Here is a 27,615-nt window from a genome sequence, read left to right as displayed (position 1 = left end):
GGCCAGGGTTCCCTTCCAAGAAGTACGATGCAGAGCTCACATTCTCGCACAAGTCTCAGCATCACTTGAAAAGTCATGTGGGGATGGTGGTAGGGGGCATTTGGAAAGACACTGAACAAAAAATGATGGTGGTGGGGTTATTATGTTCACACATACACAAAAAATGCAATCCGTTAACTAGTAAAATTTTTCTCTCAAAGAACATGAAAATAATTTTTAGATCTAAAGAAGCTGTCCTCAAAATGTGGTCTGAGGACAGCTGAGGATCCCAGAGACCCTTTTCAAGGGGGTCTGTGAGGTCAAAATTATTTGCATAGTTACACTGTGAGGTCGAAGCTTCCCGTAATAGTACTAAGATGACTCTTTTCTCACAAGTGTGCTCACAGTGGAATTTTCTAGTGACAGACAGTACGACATGGGATATCGCCACACACTGAATGCAGAAGCAGATTTAAGAATGCAAGCCGTCTTCTGTTAAGATGAACATTAAAGAGATGTGCAAAGAGGGAAAAACAAGGCCACTCTTCTAAATTATTTTTATAATTTTTCATAAAATATATTTATCATGGTTTTAATATTTTTATTTTTAAATGAATTAAACATTTAAAAATTTCTTAGTTTTAAGTTCTAACACAGTAAGTATTGCAGACATACCCATATGAACAAAGGTGTTCTGAAGTCAGTACAAAGTGCAAAGGGTCCTGAGAACAAAGAGCTTGGAAAATTCTTGTCTGAAAATTAGTTCCAGAATACCTACTATAGACTCAATTATAGAATCAAAATTGTTTGAACATGCATGTTGTAAGTGGGAATGAAGTCCAGTGATTGAGCACTGCAGCTCTGGGGGTTTAGCTAAGGGTAATTCTCTGTCACTAAATCGCAAAACATAGCTCCCTATACATTTATATTCACAGAGTAGATTTGAATAAAGTATGAAAGCAGTAAAATCTGGTGTCAGCAAGGTCATGAGAAACTGAAATCTTCTAACAGCCCAACAGTGTTAAAAATACACCAGCACAAAATTTGTTGCCTTGAAAATACAGACTGACTTTTCAACTAATTTAACACTCTTTTTGATTTTCAACAAGGACTTCCACACAAGAAACACTGAAATCACTGCTACAAGAGGTGCATCTTTTTCCATCCATCAGCAAAAACTTGGGGACATATTATTAAAGGTATCTAAGAGGCAGAAAGAGGTCTTTGCACAATTTATCTTTCTGTGAATTGAGTTCTCATGTCCACTCTTTCCTTCTTCTGAAACCCATGATTCTTCCTAAAAGTCTTTGGTCTTTCTTCTTTTTTAAAAGTACAGTAAATAACATTAGAGCTAGAGAACAAAGGAGATACTTTAATACTGAAAACACCACTTGCAATCATACTCTACAAAAAGTGATGCAAGTTTTCAACTTGACAGGTTTTCAATCGGTGTTAATTTTTCTATCACAATGAGTTGACAGAGAACTATTAAAACTCTAATAACATTTACCCAAAATGCACTAAATATGTTACTATTTAGTAGTCAGAAATAACGACTGAAGCCGAGCAGTATCCTGGTAAGTGAAGAGACCCCTCACTCAGCACTAATGTGCTCGTATTTATCCCTCAGACACTACCTGGCGCCTACTGAAGTGCTAGTTGCTGGGGATATAAACAGGAGATGCTTCCTGCTGTTAAGATTCACAATTGGCCACAGCAGATGCCACCGTCACAGCTGATAATGCAACATTTTAAGTGAACTAAAGGTTGATGCTGTGCTCTCAGAAGAGTAGGGTGGGCAGACATGACGGGTAAGTGGAATTTAGCTGCTCTGGGAGTGTTAGTGAGGCGATTTAGGGCGGCAAAGTGCTTGGTGTCTCCTCACGGGTAGTAGTGGGGTTACATACAGAACAGTGTATGTGTGCATGTGTCCTAGTGCATGCAGAGGGTGTGTTTGATGCAGAGGTGAAGCCAGAAAGGTACACTCACCATGTGTAAAAACACCAAAGGTAAGTTGGGTCTGCATGGAAAATTATCCAGAGAGAATAATTTTTGAATATCCAGAGGACCTCATCTAGCATCTCATCTATAAAAGAATTATTGCCTTACAGGGACCTCAAGAACCTCACCACAGCAAGGTTTCAGTTTTGATTTAAAAATGTTCTTGTAGCTTTGTATATATATATAGAACATGGGCCATTTATACCACATGCACCATTCAATGAAGAGAAAAAGCTTATTAAAAATGCAGTATTAAACTTAAATTATTTATCATCTAAAATACATTTTTATTAAAAACTTGTATGGAGCCATAAAAGACCCAAAATAGCCAAAGCAATCTTGAGAAAGAAGAACAAAGCTGGGGGTATCATGCTCCCTGACTTCATGCTGTATTATAAAGACACAGCGATCGAGCAGTGTGGTACTGGCATGAGAACAGACCCACAGATCAATGGGAATAGAGTGAAGAAATAAGCCCATTCATATATGGTGAATTAATATATGACAAAGGAGCCACGAATATACAATGGGGAAAAAACAGTCTCTTCAAATAATAGTTTTGGGGAAAACTAGACCACTATGTATAAAAGAATGACCCTATTTCACACTCTTATACCATACATAAAAATGAAGCCAAAAATGGACTAAACATCTAAATAGAATACCTGAAACCATAAATCTCCTAGAAGAAAACATAAGCAGTATACTCCTGAATATCAGTATTGGTAATTTTTTCTGGATATTTCTCCACAGGGAAGGGAAACCAAAGCAAAAATAAACAAGTGGGACAAAATCAAACTTAAAAGCTTCTTCACAGCAAAGGAAGCCATCAACAGAACAAAAAGGCAACCTACTATATGGCAGAATATATTCAGAAATAACATATCCAACATAGGACTAATATCCAAAATATATAAAGAACTCATATAACTCAACATGGAGAAAACAAATAATCTAATTAAAAAATGGACAAGGAGCTGAATAGACATTTTCACAAAGAAGACATGCAGATGGACAACACATACATGAAAACATGTGTCTTTCACATTCTCTTAATTAGGAAAACACATTTCAAAACCACAATGAGGGATCCCCTCACACAAGTAAGAATGGCTACAATCCACAAGAAGTAACAAGTGTAGGCGAGGAAATGGAGAAAAGGGAACCCTCCTACACTGTTGGTGGGAATGTAAACTGATGCAGCCACTGTGGAAAGCACTATGGAGGTGCTAAAAAACTAAAAATAAAAATACCATATGACCCAGCAATTTTACTTCTGGAGATTTTTCCAAAGAAAACAACTAATTCAAAAAAATATATGCAACCCTTTGTTTATTACACAACTATTTACAATAGCCAAGATACAGAAATGACCTAAATGTCCATCAATAAGTGAATGGATAAAGGTGTGGTACATATATATGATGGACTATAAAACAAAACAAATGAATGAACAAAACAGAAATAGACTGAAACACAGAGAACAGACTGGTGGCTGCTACAGGGGAAAGGGATTAAGAGGTGGGTGAAATAGGTGAAGGGGAAAAAAATTAAAATGCTTGATATCTTAATCTGGATTACAGTTACATGATGTATACACGTCAAAATGCATCGAACTGTACACTATGTCATTTTATGTGTATCTTGATGAAAATTTTTAATTACAATATTCCCATAAAGCAGTATATGATCAAATTATAGTCTATAAAAGTCATATTATACAATCATATACTAGCTTCTGAAAGTTAGTTCTCAATTTATAAATCCCAGGTAAGTATGGAAAAGAGAGTTTTTGACATAAGAATATGCTTCTATTTGAGAAACAGCTCTCTTTGAGATTGGACTACTTTTTGAGTCACTGTAACAAACTCGTTATAGGCGTAGTCACTCGATTTTATTAAGATAGGCTAATCTAGATTTTGTGTCTGAGTGTATGTGAGTGCAAATGTGTGAGTAAACTATAATTTAAAGTCTTATTATTCTTCAACTTTCATAGAGAATTCTTATGAAACTATCATAAGAATTTAGCCACATATTTTAAAAGATAGTTCACCCTCTTCTTTTTTAGAGCACGGAATTTCAGTTTCACGGGAGCAGCCATGGAATCCAAGTTTAATGATGGCTGATTAAAATAGCTATTTTCCTTGAATTTAATTTCTCATAAAATAATCAAACTATGTTTTGTGGAAATGGACAGCATTTATTACTCTGAATGATTTTAGGTCTTCAATATTTTGTATATGCTATGTGTATCATTTGAAAAGGACTTCTCTAAGAAGTAAAAAGAGAGAAAGATTATGTTTGCATTTTCTTTGTTCAAGGTGTTTATTGCATCTCAGAGGGCGTACATGCACTGGGTTTTTAAACTGAAATACAAAGAAATGCCATTTTGAAATTGGTTTTAGGTAATTTTCCCCCATTACAGTGTATGTTATCCCCACAGTAAATTCAGATACAACCACTTTTAAATGGTACCATACATCTATTAAATAATTTGAAAAATAGGCAAACACCTTTCCAACCCATATGCTTTTATGAAGAGTGGCCAAGCCATAGCAACACTGATCAACAGTGACCTCATGTATGCATTGAAACCGTAAGCCATCAGCACAGACTGTATGACAGCAAATTAAAAATTAAAATACAGTATGTACAGTAAAGAATACAATTCTCTGAATTAGTTTAAATTCTAATCACAATGGTAACAACAAAACCTACTTTGAGCTCAGTTGAGGGATGGAAGAACACTAGTCTACAGAACACACAAAAAATACTTAATTAACAGATGTACATAAAACCCACAATAAAATAAAATTATTTGCAGTGATCTTTAAATTTAAGTATCTTGAGGTGCCTTCACAATCATTTGAATAGTACATCTCTAATTGCATGTTCATGGACATGACAGAAACAGACACTTTACTTTTAGTTTTCAGTGCATTTCATCAAGAATGAATAAATAGGTCAATTTAGGGCAAAACCTGTCAAATATAATTAAAATATATTTTACTATTTTAATACAGCAGTGATTAAATATGGAATTCTTCCCATATGTTTTTCATTCTTGGTAAGGTAGCTTCAAGGAGAAATATTTATTGTGATGTTAACTTTTATATTTTTTTAAAACAAAGTTTCTTAGCATATACAGTGCCACAAAAATAAACATTTCTCACAACAGTTGAAGTTCCTGTGATTGGAAAAATGTACTCCACACTGAAAAAGTTTGTATATTTGAGTGTTTTCCTTGCTATTTGATATTATTACACTATGTTTGTAACAGAGAAATAGAGAAAAAGAATTTATGGGGAGAGTTTAGGTTTGTCCAAAAGTTATATATACATTGAAACCTTCAGAAACACAGACATATCTTTCCAAATGGCTCAGCACACGACAGCTGCGTCATCCATCCGTGGACGAGGTCCAGAAAAGCACAGAAGGCATCGGAAACATCCATTCATTGTTTACATTGTACAACACACAAATAGTCCAAATACACTACAGTTGTGAGATCAGGGATAACAGCTAAGGTAGTACACATTCCTAACGTTCACTTTCACAGCTGTGCTACACGTTTTGGAAGAGAAGTTACGGGTAAGCGTTGGGTCTGGTACTGGAGGCTCACTTTGGAACTCTGAGCATCAGTCTTATAAGTCTCCAAAGTCATATTTTTCCTATTCAGTCACAAAAATTGCAGCTGTAAAGATAAAAAGCATGTGAATTAGGAAACAATATTACATACTCCTCCAACACTGCACTCCCTTGCAATTTTATATTACAGTTACTATGAAAAATCTTCACACGAAAGTTTTCTGTATTGACAAATTCACATTTATATACTTTCATAATTCTTGAAAATAAGCTTAAATTTTCAGCCAGTGGGAAAAAGAAGCTTTTAATGTATAGTTTCATTTTAGACAAAAATTTTATCAGAAAGATTTTGAAATATGGGTACTTACTAGAAATCTTTGTATTAAGATGTTTCATCTCAAGAACACCTCAACTTTTTAAAAAGGGCAGCAAAAATAAAAAGGGAATGGCAATGACTGCCATCTGTGCTGCTTTCCAGTCACGGTGCTCAGTGGGTCACTAGGCGGTTGAACAGCTGCAGAACAGGAGGCAGGGGGATGGGGGGACGAGTCCGCGGCTCTGGCCCCACCCCCCACTGATGCGGCTGATGCAGGCTTCACCAGGCATCTGGGCCGGCCGGCTGGAAACCCTCCTGGGGCCTCACAGCTTAGCCACGAGGATAACTCCTGTCCACAAGACTCTGTGTCTGTCCCCCTGCCTGTGAATCTTTGAGGGCAGAGACAGTTGAGTACCCTGTTTCAGGCACCTACCAGAGCTCCTGGCATGAGAGGAGAGCAATGTTTACTGAGTAAGAGGTGGTAAAAGGCTGTCCTCTGGAGTGTCCTTGGTCACCCCTGAAACTGCAGTCGCTAAGAAGAAAGTACTCATTGTCTTACTGGTGCCTATGTCAGCCCAGTCCAACCCAAAGCGGAATAGAAAAGCTGGGCACCAGGAGAAATTACTTGGCTGGGATGTCAAGACCTCAAAATGATACATTATTAATCTTGTGTAAGAAAATTGTCATAAAGCAGGAATCCACAAAAACTGCAGTAGGCATTAGAGAAAGTTTAAAGAATATACAGGTAGTGGGTATACAATAAAAATAATACTGGACAGTGTTTTTTGACAGTCTTACTGCTTCTCAGTGTGACCTAGGGCAAATCACTTAATGCCAAGGATCTGTTCCTTGAGCTGTGAAATGGAGATGAGAAGTATCTGGCTAGTTTATTTCACAGGGTTTGACCTCCTACAGAGACACTCAAAGGAGTTAATGACTGGAAAGTAGATATGAAAAGTACTGTGTAAATGAAAAGCAGCATTACTGTCCACCCACATTGAGCAAGTATTTACTGAGAACTTATCCACTAGGTTAGGTGCTGGGATTTGCAGTGAACTATTTTCTTTCTCTTAAATCCACTATTAATTATTTTGTAAATTATATTAGAAATTTAAAACCAGAGTGTTAAAATTTTTAAATTCTGCTTAACACAGAAATGTAAAGGTAAGTATTTAGGCTTTTTCTGATGAGGCTGAACAAGGGTAAATGAAATAAAGATGTGATTATATAGCCAAATACATTCTTAGATGATTTCTAAATGCAATACTGTAAATATTAGTTTCCTATAAATTCTAGTTATCATGCAATAAAGTGATAATTTCCTAATTACCAAGTAGCTCGGGCAACTTTTTGCTTTGTCAAGGTGATCTCCGTGCTTTCCAAGTGTAAGGACAATTTGGAGGTTCCTCTTAGTTTTATAAGATTTAAAACAATTTATTGATAATTCATTGATAGCTTTGAATATTGATTTAAAAAGTATAAACACTCGAATTACTATTGTTATTAAACAAATGTATTAAAAACACAGAAGTACAAATATCACATACTACAAATAGCTAAGCAGTGCATAGGTCATTATTACAAGGCCACAGGAAAAGCTCAATATTAGATACCTTAAATTGTTTACAAGAAATCCTTGATGTTAAGATCCGCTAATGGGTCCTTTGCTGGAGGTTTCTTGGGACTCTGAGTGGCAGGTGTAGGGCTTGGAGAATGCTAATACGGAAAAGCCAGCCCATGATAGCAGGTAGAAAGCAAACAGAGAGACAGGTAAGCATCGGGCAGAGCACATGCTACAGCAAACCAACCGGCAGAAGATTAGATGGCTAAAGGTTCACAACATTTACTTTGTTCTACATAGTCATGGTGCTGTTTTTAATTCTGGATTCAAAAAATACACTTTAAATTATGTTTGGCTCTCTTGAAATTCTTTGACATCCGGTTTAGCCCAAGTAAAATTTGAGGACTCTGGTAGAACAATATGGATATGAGTTAGAGAAGATATGAAAAACTAGTCACATAAAGATATTATTAATATATAGTAGAAAAACCCAAACCACTAATTTCTCTATACAAAAGCATTTTTACTTTGAGTTATTAGCATCACTAAACTAATAAAGGAATTTAAGTGACTTTTCAGTTTGAAGGAAAAATGGAAAGGAAACAGTTTGCAGAAGGTTGCTTAAGAAATTACTTAAAATTATTAGCATATAAAGTATTTTAAGTGAAAACCAATCAAGTTTTCAGGTACTCTTTTGTTCTGGATGAGCAAATAGTTTCCTAGTTGTGAATGCCACTAAATTCCAACACTGCCTGTCCAGCTCACAGCGACTACTAATTATTAAACACTACAGGAACTCACAGCAAAAGCAGAAAGCATCAACTTACCTCGTTTCTCTTTAATTAGTGCCTAAGTTACTGAATTGTGTGATAGAAATAAGTTCTTGGAGTGGGCTTTCCAGGAATGTTAGGATATAAAGCCTCAAAAAGGTGATGTAATCTATAGAGGGTAATAATTGAAATAGATCCTTTGAACCTAATTAGACTCCTATGTTCATAACATGATGTAAATCTCAGAAATCTGGGACTGTGGGGCAAGGACGTTATGTTTTTATTGGTTTAATAAACAGCTCCAAAAGCAAGGACTTTTAGATTTGTTCCTATGTCCTGAAACTATTTGCTGATGGCAGTATCTATCAGTCAACCTTCCATTTTAAAACTAAGACCATTATTTCATAGAAAGATTAGGAGAAAAAGAAATGTAAGAGTTGAACTTGTTTGGGAGATAAGAAACTCAGGAATTGGACCATAATGAATAATTAGGTGAAATGACAACATATGACACCAGCCAACTGAAGAACAGTGGGGCAGTACAGGCATCATTAATAAAAATGCTAATTTGTTTTCTGAAGCTACAAACTCTTGTTTATTTTATTACCTAGTATAATTGGCTATGCTTCTTCTCTTACACAGGAAACAAAGAATTATATAAATATGGCATACCATTTCTTAAATTCTTAAATTACTATAAATTCAATCAAATATTTAAAACACTGTTTTTATTACATCTATTTTTCATTCTCATTCTTTGAATTACATAAACAAACTGATGCTATGTAACACTGGTATTGTGCAAAAAACTACCTTAAGTAATCAAATTGCATTAATTTATTTCTAAAGCTTTCAGCATACTAAACAAAATAAAAAATTTTTTAAATCTCAATGATTTTTAAATTTTGATTGAAGTTCATTAAAGATAGAAACATTCTTCCTTTTTTCAAAAAGGTGGTAGTCATGGGTAGTCAATCACCCCAAAACATTCACAATAAATGAGATCCTTAGAATGTAAATGTATTTAGATTAAATTTAGCCCCAACAATTACCCCTAAAACCATCCTCATTCCCCACCCAAACAACTCCAGGCATGGTTCATTAGTCTCAGAGCAGTCTAGAAAATTTCTCATGAAGACAGTGCTTTGGTCATGCATGGCCTTGGAGGCTAAGATTTCTCATATTCTAAATTTATTTCTTTGAACACCCATCTTCCTCTCTCCTGGTCACTGTGACTTTTGAGGGGTTAAAATAAAGAAGCTGAAAGCACATTTTGGGAACAGATAGAGGATGGATTTAGAGATGATTTAGGGAAGCAGAGAGGATTAAAATACATTCAGAAAGTTCACAACAGGAACCCTATGGATGAGAATATAAACACCCATATGGTGAGTTAAAGATACTACAGAAGTGAAACCATTTCCTGATACTGTTAAAATATACATGAGCTATTTGTTTTGGTTTGCTCAGCATGTGGGAGTGAAGCTACAACTTGGTGTTCTGTCTCCTTCCAAGCCAACTTCTTATGACGAAAACCTGTTTTGTTCTACATATACCTCCACCTTGGCTGGGCAGTTTGTAAGAGGAATCCAGGGAGGGTGACTTATTAGTGTAATTGTCACTATTAGCAGCAAATCGTTCAACACAGTGCACATATTTTAGCATCTTTGTAAGTGAAGGTAGTACATTGTTTAGTAAGAAAGTTGGCCTCACCTAAAGAGAGGTTTGCCCTTTGTCCTGGATCCTGGTAGGCAAGCTCTAAACCCTGGGCATTTCCTGAGTGACAGGCATGTCCTCATTACTCGGGGTGCGTTCTTAGCACCACACCTGATAGTTCATGCTGACAAGGTGACTCACGGTGGGGCGGGCCATGCCAGGAAGACCAGCCATGTGATTTAGAGGGTTGGGTTTTGGGGCCGCATGATATCAGTTTGACTTCTAGGGAGGGAGAGAAGCTGGGGGCTGAATTCAAATGAATGAACAATTATTCAGTCAATTACTCCTATAAAACAAGACCTCAATAAAAACTCTGCAAACTAAAGCCCAGAGGAAATTCCCAGCTTGGCAATACTGCACATCTACTAGCACACATTTATGCCAGGTGGGTGATACATCCCAAAGAACAAAGAAGCTTCAGGCTTAGGACATTCCCTGACTTTGCCCTATGCACCTTTTCTTTAGGCCTAATTTGTATTCCTTCACAATAATAAAACTGTAACTGTAAATTTAGTGCTTGCCTGAGTTCTGTGAGTCATTCTAGGAAACTGTCTACACTGAGAGTGGTTCTGGGAACTCTCAAATTTGCAGGCAACTGGTCCAAGTGAGGATGGCCCTGGGGACCTCCAAACCTGCGGCTGGTGTCTGAGGGGAGGGCGGTGTGGTGGGGACTAGTCCCTTGGGCTCTGCGGTCTGGAAAACTCACTTGCAGTTAGTGTCACAGGGCTCGGGTAAACTTGGCAGTCTGGAGGACTGTGATCTAGCCTTGAGTTTGGCTAACTCTGGAAACATATGATAAAACTACGGATCAGAACTACTCATTTTTCTGAAATACATGACTTGATACTTTAAATGTCTGTTTGTTTTCAGGAGCCATTCTGAATTAAGTAGGAGAGGAATAAAGGGACCTTAGAATAGTTAGTGATTTCTAAAATTTTCCTCGAAAACTTAACACCATTGCTAATCTGTCCTCGATGTTCCTTTTTACTTATGAAGCAACAGATATGAGGGTTATATCAGGTGACAACATTTTTATTAAAGAATTAGCCACATGGCAGTTTATATTGATAAGTTAATGCCACTATCTGGTGGACATTTTAAACTGACCTGTGTGCCAGGGGCAGCCGCGGCTCCGAAGGGTGGCCGCATCACGGGCTGTGCGAACATGACCGGCTGCTGAGGCATCAGGGGAGCGCCAGTCCCAGCAGGAGGCTGCAAGGGAAGAGCGGTTCACAGCCTGAGGGGACCCACTACGCACCCTGACCCAGGTCTGTGAGAGAGTCTAATTCACAGATGGGCAGATGGCAGGGAATCAGGAGGTGTGGCTGACACCTGGTTGGCCACACAATAGCCTCATCCCAACTAGGCTTTGTTGTTTGTCTAATGTAAGTGTAACTCTTGAAGAAATAAAAGCATGTTTCTTCATGGAAGATGGTCCTAAAATTTGTTAGTGATAAAAGTGGTAAGTGGGAAGTCCTAATATAGTGGTTAAGAGTTGATTTTGACGATTGAGCTAAGAATATGTTTGGTAAATATTAATTCAAAAATGACATAACTATGTACTATAGAAATTGTTTTGATGGCAGAATTTATTTTAAGTATTTTATAACTGATTTTATCCTGTTATGTATGGACGATTTAATGTCTAAAGCAGATGACTTAACTTTTTAAGTTTTACTTTACTGCATTTAGGGAAGAATCACATTCCACAGGCCTTAGAAATGTCAATCACAATTTTTAACAGAGGTGGTCACTCACCATTGCAAATCCAGCCCCAGGCTGCCCGACAGATGACCCGGCAACAGGAGGGACTGAGCTGGATGGAGGCACAGCTCCTTGCTGCCAAGCAAACAAAACATACCACACACACACAACAGTAACAAACAAAAAGAACCAACACGTTTTAAAGTGACATAATATAATTTTAAAGTGCATGCCCCTTAAGTATGTGTGGATATATATAAAGAAATCCTAAATTTCAATTTTAAATTAAAGAAAAAAAAAATGGCCCTAGCACCAAACTGAAGATACCAACAAGATCTCTAGCTCGATGTTCACTGTGTGGCGCTCTTTGGGCTCGATGGCTTGCGGCTGACGCACAGCACCGGACTTCCTCTCTGCCTCACTATATGCCTCTCTTCCAGTCTCACCACAAACAAAGCAAACTTCTTCAAGCTTGTCTATTTTTGTCGTTATATCCTGTGAGAAGTACTGGGTTAGACATCCAAGGAATGTGTTTTCATTTATATTTGCAATGCATAGTTTCCCTTTTTTCCCCCATTTTTAGATTATTCTTTTTTGTGTTATACTTGCTTCCCTCTGATTTTTGACTGTTGTACTTTTGCAAGGGTTAAAATTAATTTCAAGTTTTAGGCAGCACTTTGAAGACTACACATAATATAGCACACATATCCTATTTCAGGTACAGATCTGATAGTTTTCAGTCATACACCAAACTTCCTAATATTTCACTTATGTTTAAAATTAACCTTATTGAAATCCCTTAAATTTAAGTTAATCATTAGAGCAAAATACAAATTAAGAAAGAAAATACTATAGTAACATCAGCAAAAGTGGTGAAGTAAGGAACTCCAAACGTCTCCCCAATCCATAAAAGCAATACAGAAACAGGCAAAACCTGTCCGAACCAACTACTCTGGAACTCTGGGAACTAACAAAAAGCTTGCAGCAACCTAGAAAAAAGTACTTACTGACAAAAACTAGATGACTCTTGGTAAAAATAGTGTTCTCTGTAGCACCTTAACTTACCCTAGTTCTATTCACTGTTCTCTAGCTCAGCTGTGTCTTATGAAAACATCATCACACATTCCTAGTAACAGTACCAGAGGGTACAGAATATATTTAATTATTTGTTTTGTCTCGTCTGAGTGGCTCCCTGCAAAAATTGGCTCAAAAGGCTTGTCTTTGTCTCATCAAACTGGGAATGCACCAGGTGCTAAAGTTGTTGCCTGAAGTCATTTGTGGAAAATATTTACATGCAAATGTTCTGGTTGTTGCTTTCTGAGGCAACGGATAACCGGAGAAATAGTAGACTAAATCAATAGCTTGAAAGGAAAGGCTGGAGAATGAGACCCTGAAGGGATTAAGAGTTTGAAAAGCTCATATATACTTCTGGGGATTTAGAAGGCCATGCACTTGCCCAGGGCTGTGTGCATGCTCAGGGAAGAGTTGAGAAGGTTCTGACTGACTGCGAGACTTGGGGCAAGCAGCAAGTAATTGCTAAGGCAGAGCTGCACGCTGCCGGCCTGAGTTTGAAGACATGCCACAGCACACTCAGAGCCTCTCTGCAAAGACTAGGATGTATTTTTAGTTCCAGGAGTTAAAGTAATGTCTGCTTAATCATTAGCTGACCACTAGCTAAAAGAACAGAGACCTCAATGGTTCACATGACAAAGAACACAGACTTACAGATTAGTTCAGGATGGTCACTAAGCAAAAAAAAAGACAAAAAATAACAACAAACCTTTGGGGAGGGGGTAGAATCTGACTTCAGAGTTGCTACATTATAATATTCAGAATGTCCAGGTTTCAACAAAAAGTTATGAAGCATACAAGGAAAAAAGAATGTATAGCCCAAATGCAAGAGAAAGATCTCAAATCAATAACCTAAACTTCCACCTTAAGAAACAGAGAAAAAAAAACCCAAAACTAAACCAAAGTAAGTAGAGGAAGGAAATACTAGGTATTAAAGTGCATATAAATGAAATAGAGAATGGAAAAAACAAAAGAGGAAATAGAAGAAACCTAAAGTTGGTTCTTTGAAAAAAAATCAATAAAATTCATAAACTTTCAGGTAGACAAACAAGAAAAAAAAAAGAAACTTAAATGATCAAAATCAGGAAAGGAAGTGTAGACATTACCACCCACTTAACAGAAATAAAAAGGATTATAAGGAAAAATTATGAGAACATATATGTTAAAGCATTAGATAACCTAGATGAAATGGTCAAATTCTTAGAAAGATACAACCAAAACTAATTCAAGAAGAAATAGAAAATCTGAATAGACATATAACAACATGTAAGGAGACTCAGTCAGTAATCAAAAAACTTCCATGATAGAAAAGCCCAGAACCAGACGGCTTCCTTGGTGAATTCTATTAAATATAAAGAAGAATTAATCTTTCTCAAGTTCTACAAAAAAAAAAAAGAGAAGGTAAACACTTCCTAATTATTCTCTGATGCCAGTATTACCCTGACAACAAAGCCACACAGGAATATCACAAGAATACTACAGACCAAATATCCTTTAGGAATAATGAATGATGCAAAAATTCTCAACAAAACACTAGTGTAACAAATCCAGAATTTTTGAAAGAATTATACACCATGACCAAGTGAGATTTATGCCAGGAATGTAATGTTGGTTCAATCAATTTAATACATATTAATAGAATATAAAGAAAAAAAACCCTCAAACACAAGATCATCTCAATAGATGCAGAAAAAGCATTTGACAAAATCTAACCTTCTTTTAAGACCAAAAAAAACACACAAAAAAACAAAAAACAAAAACACCCTTCCACAAAGTGGGAAAAGGAGGGAAATTCCTCAACCCGATAAAGGGTATGTGCCGAGAATCCATGGCTAACATCACACTTCATGTTTAACAACTGACAGCTTTCTTCTTAAGAACAAGACAAAGATATTCTAGAAGTTCTAGCCAGGGCCATTTAGTAAGAAAAATAGATAAACAGCATCCAGATAAGAAAGAAAGAAACAAAATCTCTATTTGTAGATGATGTTATAATAGAGAAAATCTAAAGAATCCATATACAAAAAACTGCCATCAGTTAATAAACGAGTTCAGCAAAGTTGCTGATGCAAAATCAATACACAAAAAACAGTGTACTGTTCATTGCACACTCACAATGAACATTTTAAAAATGCAATTATAACCCCTATGTTTATTGCAGCACTATTTATAATAGCCAAGATATGGAAGCAACCTAAGTGTCCATTAGCAGATGAATGGATAAAGAAGAGGTGGTACATATACACAATGGAATATTTATTCAGCCATGAGAAGAAAACAAATCCTACCATTTGCAACAGCATGGATGGAGCTAGAGGGTGTTATGCTCAGTGAAATAAGCCAGGCAGAGAAAGACAAGTACCAAATGATTTCCCTTATTTGTGTAGTGTGACAATGAAGCAAAACTGAAGGAACTAAACAGTAGCAGGCTCACAGACTCCAAGAAGGGACTAGCAGTTATCAAAAGGGAGGGGTTGGAGAGGGTGGGTGGGGAGGGAGGGAGAAGGGGATTGAGGGGTATTATGATTAGTACACATGGTGTGTGTGGGGTCACAGGGAAGACAGTGTAGTACAGAGAAGACAAGTAGTGACTCTGTGGCATCTTACTACACTGATGGACAGTGATTTCAATGGGGTATGGGGAGGACTTGATAATATGGGTGAATGTAATAACCACAATGTTTTTCATGTGAAGCCTTCATAAGAGTGTATATCAATGATACCTTAATAAAAAAATGAAATTATAAAAATTTATTTACATAGCATTAACAATAACAAATAGAAATAAATTTAACAAGAAAAGTACAAGACTTGTATACAACTATCAAACATTGTTGAAAAAAATTAAAGACAACTTAGATAGATAGAAAGACATCTTGGCTCATGGACTGGAAGAGTTAATATTGTTAAGATGGCAATACTTCCCAAGTGCTTTATAGATTTAATACAGTCCCTACCAAAATTTCAACTGCTTCTTATGGAAAAATGGACAACATGAACTTAAAATTTATATGGAAATGCAAGGAATCCAGAATGGCCAAAATAATCTTGAAAAGGAAGAAAAAATTTGGAGGACTCATACTTCCTGGTTTCAAAACTTACTACATTAATTAAAACAATGTGACACTGGCCACGACAGACATACAGATCAACACAACGGAGTAAAGAATTTGGAAGTAAACCCATTCATCTGTGGTTAATTGGTTTTTTTGACAAGGATGCCAAAATTAATGAATGAGAACAGTCTTTTCAACAAATGGTTCTGGGACAACTGGGTTTCTACATGCAAAACAGTTAATTGGGACCCCTATCTCATACAATATATGAAAATGAGCTAAAATAGGTCAAAAAACCTAATGTAAGAGATAAACTATAACTCTTAAAAAGAAGCACAGGTATAAATCTTCAAGACTTGGATTAGACAGTAAGTTTCTTAAATATGACACCAAAAGCATAAGCAAAAAAAATAAATTGGAGTTAATCAAAATTAAAAACTTTTGTGCATCAAAAGACACTATTAAGAAAACTAAGAAGACTCACAAATGGGAGAAAATATCTGCAGATCATATATCTGATAAGCTTCTAGTATCCAGAATATATAAAGATCTCTTTGAACTCCACAATAAAAAGATTATTATAAAGTTTGTCAACTATAAAATGTGCAAAGGATGTAAATAGACATTTCTAGAAAAAAAAAAAGACATACAAATGGTCAATAAGCATATGAAATGATGCTCACCATTAGTCATTAGGGAAATACCAAACCACAACCTAAGCTAAGCACTGTTGGTGGGAATGTAAGATGATGCAGCCGCTGTGGGAAAGTTTTGCAGTTCCTCAAAGAGTTCATCACAGTCACACATGACTCAGCAATTTTACTTTCAGGCATACAGCCAAGAGAACTGAGGACATATACTCATATAAACATTTATATACAAATAACAGAAATATTTTTCATAATAGCTGAAAAGTTGGAACAGCAAAAATGCCCATCAGTTGATGAATGTGGTCTATACAAACTGTGGAATATTCAGCCATAAAAAATGAAGTACTAATGCATGCTACAACATGGATGGACCTTGAAAACATTATTCTGAGTGAAAGAATCCGGGCACAAAAGGTTCCATATTATATGATTTTGTTTATATGAAATGTCTAGAATAGGAAAATCTAAAAAAACAGGAGTCAGTTATTGGGTGCCATGGGACAGACAGGTAAATGGGGAAGGGCCACGTTTCTTTTTGGGGTGATGGAGATATTCTGTGACAGAATCCAGACAGGAGTACTGCCTTTTTGAATAAGCCCACCCGCCATCTCAGCGAGGCCTAGGTGTCATCTTACCTAGGCTACAAGCATCCTCCAGAGGACAGGTTGGCAAACCACAAGCCGCCCTTTTCCCTGACCCCACCCCTAAAAAAGCACGCCAAAAACCCAGTCATAAAAAGCCTCTTAGCCTGTAAGAGATACCTTCTTTGTTCTGCTGGCCAGAACAGAGGGTCCCTCTCAGGTTTGGCAGTAAACCTCCTGGGACTGTGGAGTTTGCATCCCCTTTCCCTTTCATCTGGAGCCAAAACCCGGGAGCGGGAGCCGAGAGCAGGGGTTCCACAGCCTGGGAGGCATGGCAGCGGCAGCTCGTCCCGGGCTCACTCCCAGATCCTGGGAGCCCCCTGCGTCTGGCCCCGTTTCCCTTCCCTCCCTCACCTAACATGCCCCTCCTGAACTCCATCCAGTCCAGGGACTGTCCTGCCAGACCTCAATCTACACACACACCACCGGCCACTAATCCATTGCCATTCCAAAGAGGGTGAGATTCTGGCCTCATTGGCTTTCCCTTGGCGTCCAGACAGCTCACCCAGCCCCCGATCTCTTTCCCCTCCTCTCTGCTCTCGGTGAGAACACCGCTTGGGGGACCCCTGCGCCCTTCCGGGTGGCGACCCTATTCGCGGGCGGACAGTCCCCTCTGGCTTGGGATGGATGGATCTGTGCCCCTCTGGCATGGATGACGAGAGGGAATGCATTTGGCATATGGCCAAAAATCATGCTGATGAGTTGCACCACCAGCATCCTGCTAATCATGCACCAGTGGCTCGTGTGGTCCCCAGGGCTGAGCCCCAAATCCCCGAGTGGACATACCAACTCAGGGACCCTGGTAGGGCAAGTTGTGATCATATGATCACTTGCCTCCTGGCAGGGGTGGAAAGAAAAAAAAAAACAGGTCAACTATGAGCACCTCAAGGAAATTACCTGGGGGGCAGATGAAAACCCACTCCTTTTCATGAACCACCTTTCAGAGGCCAAGATCGAATACACAAACACCAGCCCTAACTCCCCTGAGGGCTTATTCTCCTACACCTCCACTTCATGTCCCAGTCTTACTCATACTCGTAAAAAGCTCCAAAAATTAGAAAATGTACCCCAAACACTCAAAAAAAGTGCTTATAGACCTTGCCTTTAAAGTTTCAACAACTGGGATAAGGAACAAAAACTCAGAAAGAAAAACAGGCTAAAGCCGACTATCAGATTCTGGCCTCCCTAGTTTGCCCTCCCACTGAGGAGCCTGTTTCCACTGTGGCAGTTCCGGCCGCTGGCCAAAGCTTACTCTAATCCAAGGCCGCCTCCAAGCCATGTGCAAACTGAGGACGATGGGGTCACTGGAAAATGGATTGCCCTTTGGGGAAGTCAGCCCCTCCCTTGAGTCCTCTCCCCTCCAGGTGACCAGACGCATCTAGACAGGACCTGGAGGCCCTCACAGCCTTGTCTCAGTGACCTATTGATGGCCTGGATCCCAAGGCCCCCATCCACAATGACACCAGCAGATCCACGGGTAACTGGTGGCAGCTGGAAGTCAGGCTTCTGTCCTGCTTGACCAGGGGGCCAGCCTCTCTGTGCTCAGTGAATACTTGGGACCTTTGCTCCCCTCCCAGTTGTTGGGATGAAAGGCTTAATAGAAACACCAGCCCAAACCCCTCCTTCATATTGTTCCCTGGGCCATATTACTTTCCCTCACTCCTTTCTGGTAATGCTCCACTGCCCCACACCCCTTCTGGGAAGAGATATCCTCCACCACATGGGGGCAGCCTTACCCATTCCCTCATTTCCCTTGGAACCCTCCCTCATTCTCCCAGTCATACCCCCTAAAGAGGTCCTCCCTTCTGAGGTGGTACAGCCTATTAAATCACAAGTTGACCCTATTGTTTGGGACACAAAAAACCCTTCTATAGCCTCACATCACCAACCCCTCAGAAGAGCCCTGAAGAGCCTACTCTAGCTGTTGCAGTTCACCGGTACCCCCTGAGCCCCGACAGCCATCTTGGCCTCCAGCCCATCAACCACCTTCTCAAGGCCCAACCATCATCATCCACCTTCTCAAGGACCAAATCCTCATTCCTACCACTCTGTTAGGCAGAAGAACAGATATGAGCAGGGTGGAAAGAGAATAAGGCCACTAAGGCCCAGTAGAAAGGAATCAAAGAGTTAACCAGTTAAAATCAGAAAGCCAGAAAAGACTCACAGAGTTAATGAGTGAATCAGTTAAAGCTCAAAAGGCCAGAAGCAACTGGCCCTGGAATGTCTGAATATTCCCCAAAGAAAAGTGTCTGAGCACAGCCCATGTCCTCACTGTGTCAGTTAGATCATGCCACTGTAAGATTTACTTTAGCCTGCTAAAAGGCACAGCTTATTTTTTAACTTAACCTATCTGCTGTTTTTTCCTTCTCCAGCCCCTAAATCAAGTAATGTGCAACCTGGGCAAGAGATAACCATCATGATTAATTTAATGCAAATAAGCCCAGCTATAAACAGAATAGTAAAAACAGGAAAGACTCCATCTTAAAGCTAAGATAGCATTTTAAAACCCAGGAAGTTAAGAAGTCAGATTCTTAACATACTCTTTAGCAAAAATAATAACCTAGCCCATCTTGGGGGCAGGGCAGATGGTCTTGAGTGATATTCTCCCAGAGGGAAGCTGCTAACCTGGGAAGGAATCAAAGCAGTAAATTTCTTGTATTAAATTGATTTTACAGAATTATCTGGAGGACTGATAAGAGAACAGACTTAATGTCTCATCAAAGATGAACATTTTGGGACCACTTAATAAGTCTACATCCTTAGCCCTTTGTCACATTCCTGAAAAATCCTTAAAAGGGGGAACCCCCAACCTTTTAGCACATGCCTCTCTCTGAGGTTGCATGGACTTTCTAAGTGCACAGCCTTAAATAAAGCTTAAACCTTCTGGTGCCCCTTCTCTGAGGGAGCCCACATTCTCCTTTCTCCAAGTGTGCACCTTTTTGCCTTAAATAAACTTCTTACTGGTCAACTTAAAAAGTTTTGTCTCTGAACACTTTTCCAGTGGTAAGTGTCTTTGTTACTTTGCTTTTTCATTCTAATCCTCTGAATTTAAGCTCAAACCTTCATTCTCTGTTCTATTTCAGATAAGTAGGGAGGGGCTTCTGGGAACTCAGATCTGGGCTTTCAAATTACCATTGCCTGGGTGACCCAGATGGAACTGCAGCTTACAGTCATGCTCTTTTAGTAGCCTACCTGAAAGTCTTCTTTCTTTGCCTCTAGGAAGCTCCCAGAACATAATTTCACTCCATCCAGTGCTCTGCAGCTCCCTCAAATCCTGGGGTGGTAGGGACTCAGTTCCCACACTGTGCAGATCCAAGGGGACACTGGACACCAGGTGATACTGGCTTAAGGAGTTAGCAGGGGACGTGCCCCATGCTGAGTAGCACTTCGATGAATTTCCTTTATTACTCTGTCTGCCACTCCCTGACACTCTCACTTTAATTCCTTCCTTACCTTGTACTCTGACTTCCCTGCATCTCGGAGCTGACCTCCTCCCAACAGTTCCCCCCACAGTACTCCCATCCTTCCAATACTCCTGATAGCTCTTTCCCATGGGTCCAAGATCTCCAAAAGATTCATGAGGCTGCTGTTCCCACCCACCCAGCAGTCCCCAGCCCCTACACACTCCTCTCCCATATCCCCCCAGCACTCAATACGTCACTGTCCTGACCTCAAAGACACCTTCTTTTCTATTCCCCTCATCCCTGATTCCCCACAACTTTTCGCCTTCACCTGTGCAGGCTCCTTATCTCTGTTCACCCAACAAATCACTGGACGGTTCTTCCCCAGGGGTTTCAGGACAGCCCCCACTTCTCTGGCTGAGCACTACAAAAGGACCTCCAGTCTCTCGACCTCCCCCTAGCTGCCTGCTCCAGTATGTCGATGACCTCTTGCTTTGCAGCCCCTCAAAAAATGATTCTACATCCCACCCTATTTCCCTTCTTATATTCCTAGGGAAAAAGGGATACCATGTCTCAGAACACAAAGCTCAACTGGTAACAGCAAAAAGTCACTTCCCTTGGTCTTGACCTCACCCCAACCACTCACTGCACACTCACCTTCTGAAAACAAGCGATTAATAATCTTCCTTTCCCCACCATAAAATGACATCGTCTTTCTTTCCTGTGGATTCTTAGCTATTTTAGACTCTGGATCCCGAATTTCTCACTCATTACAAAACCCCTATACGAGGCCTCCCACAGGGATCCCCAAGAAAGGGTGCCAGAGACAGACTTAATTCCTGCTTCTTTCTGGGCCCTTCAGTGGGCACTCCTCAAGGCACCTGCTTTGACTCTACCTAACCCTAATAAACCTTTCTTTCTATTCTTAACCAGCAAAAAGGGACAAGCATTAGGGCTACTTGCACAATCAGCTGGACACTCCCTCCAGCCTGTTGCCTATCTGACCAAACAACTCGACCTTGTGATAAAAGCCTGGCCTCTCAGCTTACAGGTTCCAGCATCAGCTGCGCTCCTTATCCCGGAAGCCCAAGAAAATTGCCCTATAAGTACACTCCTCACACAACCTCTGTGACCTTCTCAGCCACTGGGCTCTAACCCTTCTCTCCCCGGCCCGAGTTCAAGTCTTATACTCTCAGCTTCTACAACCCTCGGTTACCTTCTACCTCTCCTGGCCCTGTTAACCTCTATCACCCTCCTCCTCCTTTTCCTGCCCTGCTCAATTAGCCTATTCCAAAGATTTTTACAGGATTGAATGGCAGCCACCTCCCAGCCAACTACTCAAGAACACGTCCAAATGGCCTTCCTTCTTCAAAATATCAGAAAACTCCCTTCATTGCCCCCTCTCGGCAGGAAGTAGCCAAGAAAAGAACAGCGACCCATCTTTCTAATCCCCTTTAGAGCCAGAAATGATAAGAGCCGGGACAAGAGGACCGCTTTTTTGAATAAGCCCACCCACCATCTCAGAGACTTCGGTTTCATCTTACTTAGGCTACAAGCATTCTCTAGAGGACCTGTCAGCTGGTCCCAAGCCCACCTTTACCCTGACCTGTCCCCTCAAACGCCCGCCAAAAAAACCCAGCCATAAAAGCCTCTTAGCTTGTGAGAGACAGCTTCTTTGTTCTGCTCGCCACAGCAGAGGGTCCCTCTCGGGGTTCAGCAGTAAACCTGCTCAGACAGTGGAGTTCACGCCCCTTCTTTTCCTTTCATTCTGGAATTTGATTATGGTGATGGTTTTTACAACATCATAATTATACCAAAAGTCACTGAATTGTACACTTTAAAATTACAAAAGTGGTTAATTTAATGTTATGTGAATTTTATCTTATAAAAATTTCTAGAAGAAAGATTTGGGAGCCAAGATGGCAGCATGAGTAGAGCAGCGGAAATCTCCTTCCAAAACCATACATACTTTTGAAAGTACAACAAATACAACTATTCCTAAAAGAAAGACCAGAAGACACAGGACAACAGACAGACTACATCCACACCTGCAAAAACCCAGCGCCTCGCGGAGGGGGTAAGATACAAGCCGTGGCCCAGTGGGACCCGAGTGCCCCTCACCTCAGCTCCCGCAGGAGGAGAAGAGTCGGAGTGGGGAGGGAGAGGGAACCCAGGACGGCTAATCACCCAGCCCTAGCCATCCACACCAGAGCACAGACACACAGTGCGTGCGTGGGGTGCTGGAAACTAGGGAAACAGGACAGTAACGCCTGTAAGCAGGTCCCTGCAGCTGGTGCCCCTGGGACAAAGAAAAGAGAGTGCTTTTTGAAAGTCTTAAAGGGACAGGGACTGCATAGCTGGACGGAAGCATCCCAGGACACTTAGCCGAGCAGCTGGAAATCCTGGGGAACTCCAGGTGCCCTAACCCCCTGGGCGGCAGCGCAGCTAGAAGGCCCCTCACAGAGACAAATAGCCTCCCAGCCGTTTCCCCTCCGATGTGACTCTGCCATATCAGAGCAGCAGCCTGAGGCACACCATGCCCACAGCAACTGCGGAGCTAAACTCCATAGTGGCCAGGCAAGAATCAGAAACCCCGTCTGCGTGCAGCTGCCAAGCACAAGGCACTAGAAGTCACTGTTCTCCCAGGAGAGGAAGGCCACAAACCAGCAAGAAGGGATGTTCTCCCAGCCGACACACAGCACCAGCCCTGCACAACTACCTCCATCGCCATGAAAAGGCAAAAGAATTTGATACAGACCAAAATCACAGAGTCAACCCCTGAGGAGAGAGACCTAACCAATCTTCCTGAAAAATAATTCAAAATAAAGGTCATAACCATGCTGACGGAGCTGCAGAGAAATATACAACAGCTAAGGGATGAGGACTGGAGGGAGACTACACAAATGAAACAATCACTGGAAGGATTTATAAACAGAATGGATAAGATGCAAGAGGCCATTGATGGAACAGAAACCAGAGAACAGGAGTGCATAGAAGCTGATGCAGAGAGAGATAAAAGGATCTCCAGGAACGAAACAATATTAAGAGAACTGTGTGACCAATCCAAAAGGAACAATATCCGCATTATAGGGGTACCAGAAGAAGAAGAGAGAGAAAAAGGGATAGAAAGTATATTTGAAGAAATAATTGCTGTGTACAGAAGTACACAGAACTCCCAACAGAAGGGACCCAAGGAGGACAACACCAAGACACATAATAATTAAAATGGCAAAGACCAAGGACAAGGACAGAGTTTTAAAGGCAGCTAGAGAAAGGAAAAAGGTCACTTACAAAGGAAAACCCATCAGGCGATCATCAGACTTCTCAACAGAAACCTTACAGGCCACAAGAGAATGGCATGATACAGTTAATGCAATGTAACAGAAGGGCCTTGAACCAAGAATACTGTATCCAGCACGATTATCATTTAAATATGAAGGAGGGATTAAACAATTCCCAGACAAGCAAAAGTTGAGGGAATTTGCCTCCCCAAAACCACCTCTATAGGGTATTTTAGAGGGACTGCTCTAGATGGGAGCACTCCTAAGGCTAAACAGATGTCACCAGAGAAAATAACATCACAGCAAAGAAAGCAGACCAACCAAATACTAACTAAAGGCAAAAAATATAATCAACTACCCACAAAAGCAGTTAAAGGAAAAACGAAAGAGCACAGAATAAAACAACCAACATATAAAGAACGGAGGAGGAGGAATAAGAAGGGAGAGAAATAAAGTATCAACAGACAGTGTTTATAATAGCTCAGTAAGCAAGTTAAGTTAGACAGTAAGATACTAAAGAAGCTAACCTTGAACCTTTGCTAACCACGAATCTAAAGCCTGCAATGGCAATAAGTATGTATCTTTTAATAGTCACCCTAAATGTAAATGGACTGAATGCACCAATCAAAAGACATAGAGTAATAGAACAAATAAAAAAACAAGACCCATCTATATGCTGCTTACAAGAAACTCACCTCAAACCCAAAGACATGCACAGACTAACTGTCAAGAGATGGAAAAAAATATTTCACGCAAACAACAGGGAGAAAAAAGCAGGTGTTGCAGTACTACTATCAGACAAAATAGACTTCAAAACAAAGAAAGTAACAAGAGATAAAAAAGGACATTATATAATGATAAAGGGCTCAGTCCAACAACAGGAGATAACCATTATAAACATACATGCACCCAACAGAGGAGCACCAGCATATGTGAAACAAATACTAACAGAACTAAAGGAGGAAATAGAATGCAATGCATTCATTTTAGGAGACTTTAACACGCCACTCACCCCAAAGGATAGATCCACCGGGCAGAAAATAAGTAAGGACACACAGGCATTGAACAACACACTAGAACAGATGGACCTAATAGACATCTATAGAACTCTACATCCAAAAGCAACAGGATACACATTCTTCTCAAGTGCACACGGAACATTCTCCAGAAGAGACCACATACTAGGCCACAAAAAGAGCCTCAGTAAATTCCAAAAGATTGAAATTCTACCAACCAACTTTTCAGACCACAAAGGCATAAAACTAGAAATAAATTGTACAAAGAAAACAAAAAGGCCCACAAACACATGGAGGCTTAACAACATGTTCCTAAATAATCAATGGATCAATGACCAAATTAAAATGGAGATCCAGCAATATACGGAAACAAATTACAACAACAACACAAAGCCCCAACTTCTGTGGGATGCAGCAAAAGCAGTCTTTAGAGGAAAGTATACAGAAATCCAAGCATACTTAAAGACGGAAGAACAATCCCAAATGAATAGTCTAACATCACAATTATCAAAACTGGAAAAAGAAGAACAAATGAGGCCTAAAGTCAGCAGAAGGAGGAACATAATAAAGATCAGAGAGGAAATTTACAAAATTAAGAAGAATAAAGCAATAGAAAAAATCAATGAAACCAAGAGCTGGTTCTTTGAGAAAATAAACAAAATAGATAAGCCTCTAGCCAAACTTATTAAGAGAAAAAGAGAATCAACACACATCAACAGAATCAGAAATGAGAATGGAAAAATCCCGACAGACTCCACAGAAATACAAAGAATTATTAAAGACTACTATGAAAACCTATATGCTAACAAGCTGGAACACCTAGAAGAAATGGACAACTTCCTAGAAAAATACAACCTTCCAAGACTGACCAAGGAAGAAACACAAAAGTTAAACAAACCAATTACGAGCAAAGAAATTGAAGCAGTAATCAAAAAACTACCCAAGAACAAAACCCCCGGGCCAGATGCATTTACCTGGGAATTTTATCAGACATACAGAGGAGACATAATAGACATTCTCCTTAAAAGTTTTCCAAAAAAAATAGAAGAGGAGGGAATATTCTGAAACTCATTCTATGAAGCCAACATCACCCTAATACCAAAACAAGACAAAGACCCCACCAAAAAAGAAAAACTACAAACCAATATCCATGATGAATGTAGATGCAAAAATACTCAATAAAATATTAGCAAACCGAATTCAAAAATACATCAAAAGGATCATACACCATGACCAAGTGGGATTCATCCCAGGGATGCAAGGATGGTACAACATTCGAAAATCCATCAACATCATCCACCACATCAACAAAAAGAAGGACAAAAACCACATGATCATCTCCATAGATGCTGAAGAAGCATTCGACAAAATTCAACATCCACTCATGATAAAAACTCTCAACAACACGGGTATAGAGGGCAAGTACCTCAACATAATAAAGGCCATATATTATAAACGCACAGCTAACATCATACTGAACAGCGAGAAGCTGAAAGCTTTTCCTCTGAGATCGGGAACAAGACAGGGATGCCCACTCTCCCCACTGTTACTTAACATAGTACTGGAGGTCTTAGCCATGGCAATTAGACAAAACAAAGAAATAATTGGTAAAGAAGAAGTTAAACTGTCACTATTTGCAGATGACATGATACTGTACATAAAAAACCCTAAAGACTCCACTCCAAAACTACTAGAAGTGATATTGAATACAGCAAAGTTGCAGGATACAAAATCAACACACAGAAATCTGTGGCTTTCCTATACACTTACAATGAACCAATAGAAAGAGAAATCAGGAAAACAATTCCATTCACAATTACATCAAAAAGGATAAAATACCTAGGAATAAACCTAACCAAAGAAGTGAAAGACCTATACCCTGAAAACTACAAGTCACTCTTAAGAGAAATTAAAGAGGACACTAACAAATGGAAACTCATCCGATGCTCTTGGCTAGGAAGAATTAATATCGTCTAAATGGCCATCCTGCCCAAAGCAATATACAGATTTGATGCAATCTCTATCAAATTACCAACAACATTCTTCTATGAACTGGAACAAATCGCCAAAGCAATCCTGAGAAAGAAGAATAAAGTGGGGAGGGATCTCACTCCCCAACTTCAAGCTCTACTACAAAGCCACGGTAATCAAGACAATTTGGTACTGGCACAAGAACAGAGCCACATACCAGTGCAATAGATTAGAGACTCCAGACATTAACCCAAACATATATGGTCAATTAATATATGATAAAGGAGCCATGGACATAAACAATGGGGAAATGACAGTCTCTTCAACAGATGGTGCTAGGAAAACCGGACAGCTACATGGAAGGGAATGAAACTGGATCACTGTCTAACCCCATACACAAAAGTAAATTCAAAATGGATCAAAGACCTGAATGTAAGTCATGAAACCAGAAAACTCTTAGAAAAAAACATAGGCAAAAATCTCTTGGACTTAAACATTAGCTACTTCTTCATGAACATATCTCCCCGGGCAAGAAAAACAAAAGTAAAAATGAACAAGTGGGGCTACATCAACCTGAAAAGCTTCTGTACAGCAAAGGACACCATCAACAGAACAAAGAGGCATCCTACACTATGGGAGAATATATTCATAAATGACAGATCTGATAAAGGGTTGACATCCAAAATATATAAAGAGCTCATGCACCTCAACAAACAAAAAGCAAATAATCCAATTAAAAAATGGGCAGAGGAGCTGAACAGACAGCTCTCCAAAGTAGAAATTCAGATGGCCAACAGACACATGGAAAGATGCTCCACATCGCTAGTTGTCAGAGAAATGCAAATTAAAACCACAATGAGATACCACCTCACACCAGTAAGGATGGCTACCAT

At 39.6% G+C, this 27,615-nt stretch overlaps 1 protein-coding gene across 11 annotated transcripts in view; it reads right to left on the bottom strand.

Annotated features, from left to right (window-relative positions):
• Positions 1 to 4,286: 4,286 nt before the first annotated feature.
• Positions 4,287 to 27,615, bottom strand: part of SNAP91 (synaptosome associated protein 91) — a 173,633-nt gene continuing 150,304 nt past the window's right edge. For 10 of the 11 annotated variants that reach the window (XM_073219396.1, XM_073219402.1, XM_073219397.1 and 7 more), the window contains 4 exons: positions 11,690 to 11,770; positions 11,039 to 11,143; positions 7,498 to 7,600; positions 4,287 to 5,674 (listed from right to left, as the gene is read on the bottom strand). In XM_073219396.1, the coding sequence (XP_073075497.1) occupies positions 7,508 to 7,600; positions 11,039 to 11,143; positions 11,690 to 11,770 (279 nt within the window). In that variant the 3' untranslated portion in view covers positions 4,287 to 5,674; positions 7,498 to 7,507. The remainder of the gene's footprint in view (positions 5,675 to 7,497; positions 7,601 to 11,038; positions 11,144 to 11,689; positions 11,771 to 27,615) is intronic. The other variant, XM_073219400.1, reaches the window with a different exon arrangement.

Source organism: Manis javanica, chromosome 13 (assembly GCF_040802235.1).
Source record: "Manis javanica isolate MJ-LG chromosome 13, MJ_LKY, whole genome shotgun sequence".
In the NCBI taxonomy this organism is placed as follows: Eukaryota; Metazoa; Chordata; class Mammalia; order Pholidota; family Manidae; genus Manis; species Manis javanica.
Note: the sequence above shows the minus strand (reverse complement) of the source record. Positions and strands in the feature narration are given on the sequence as shown.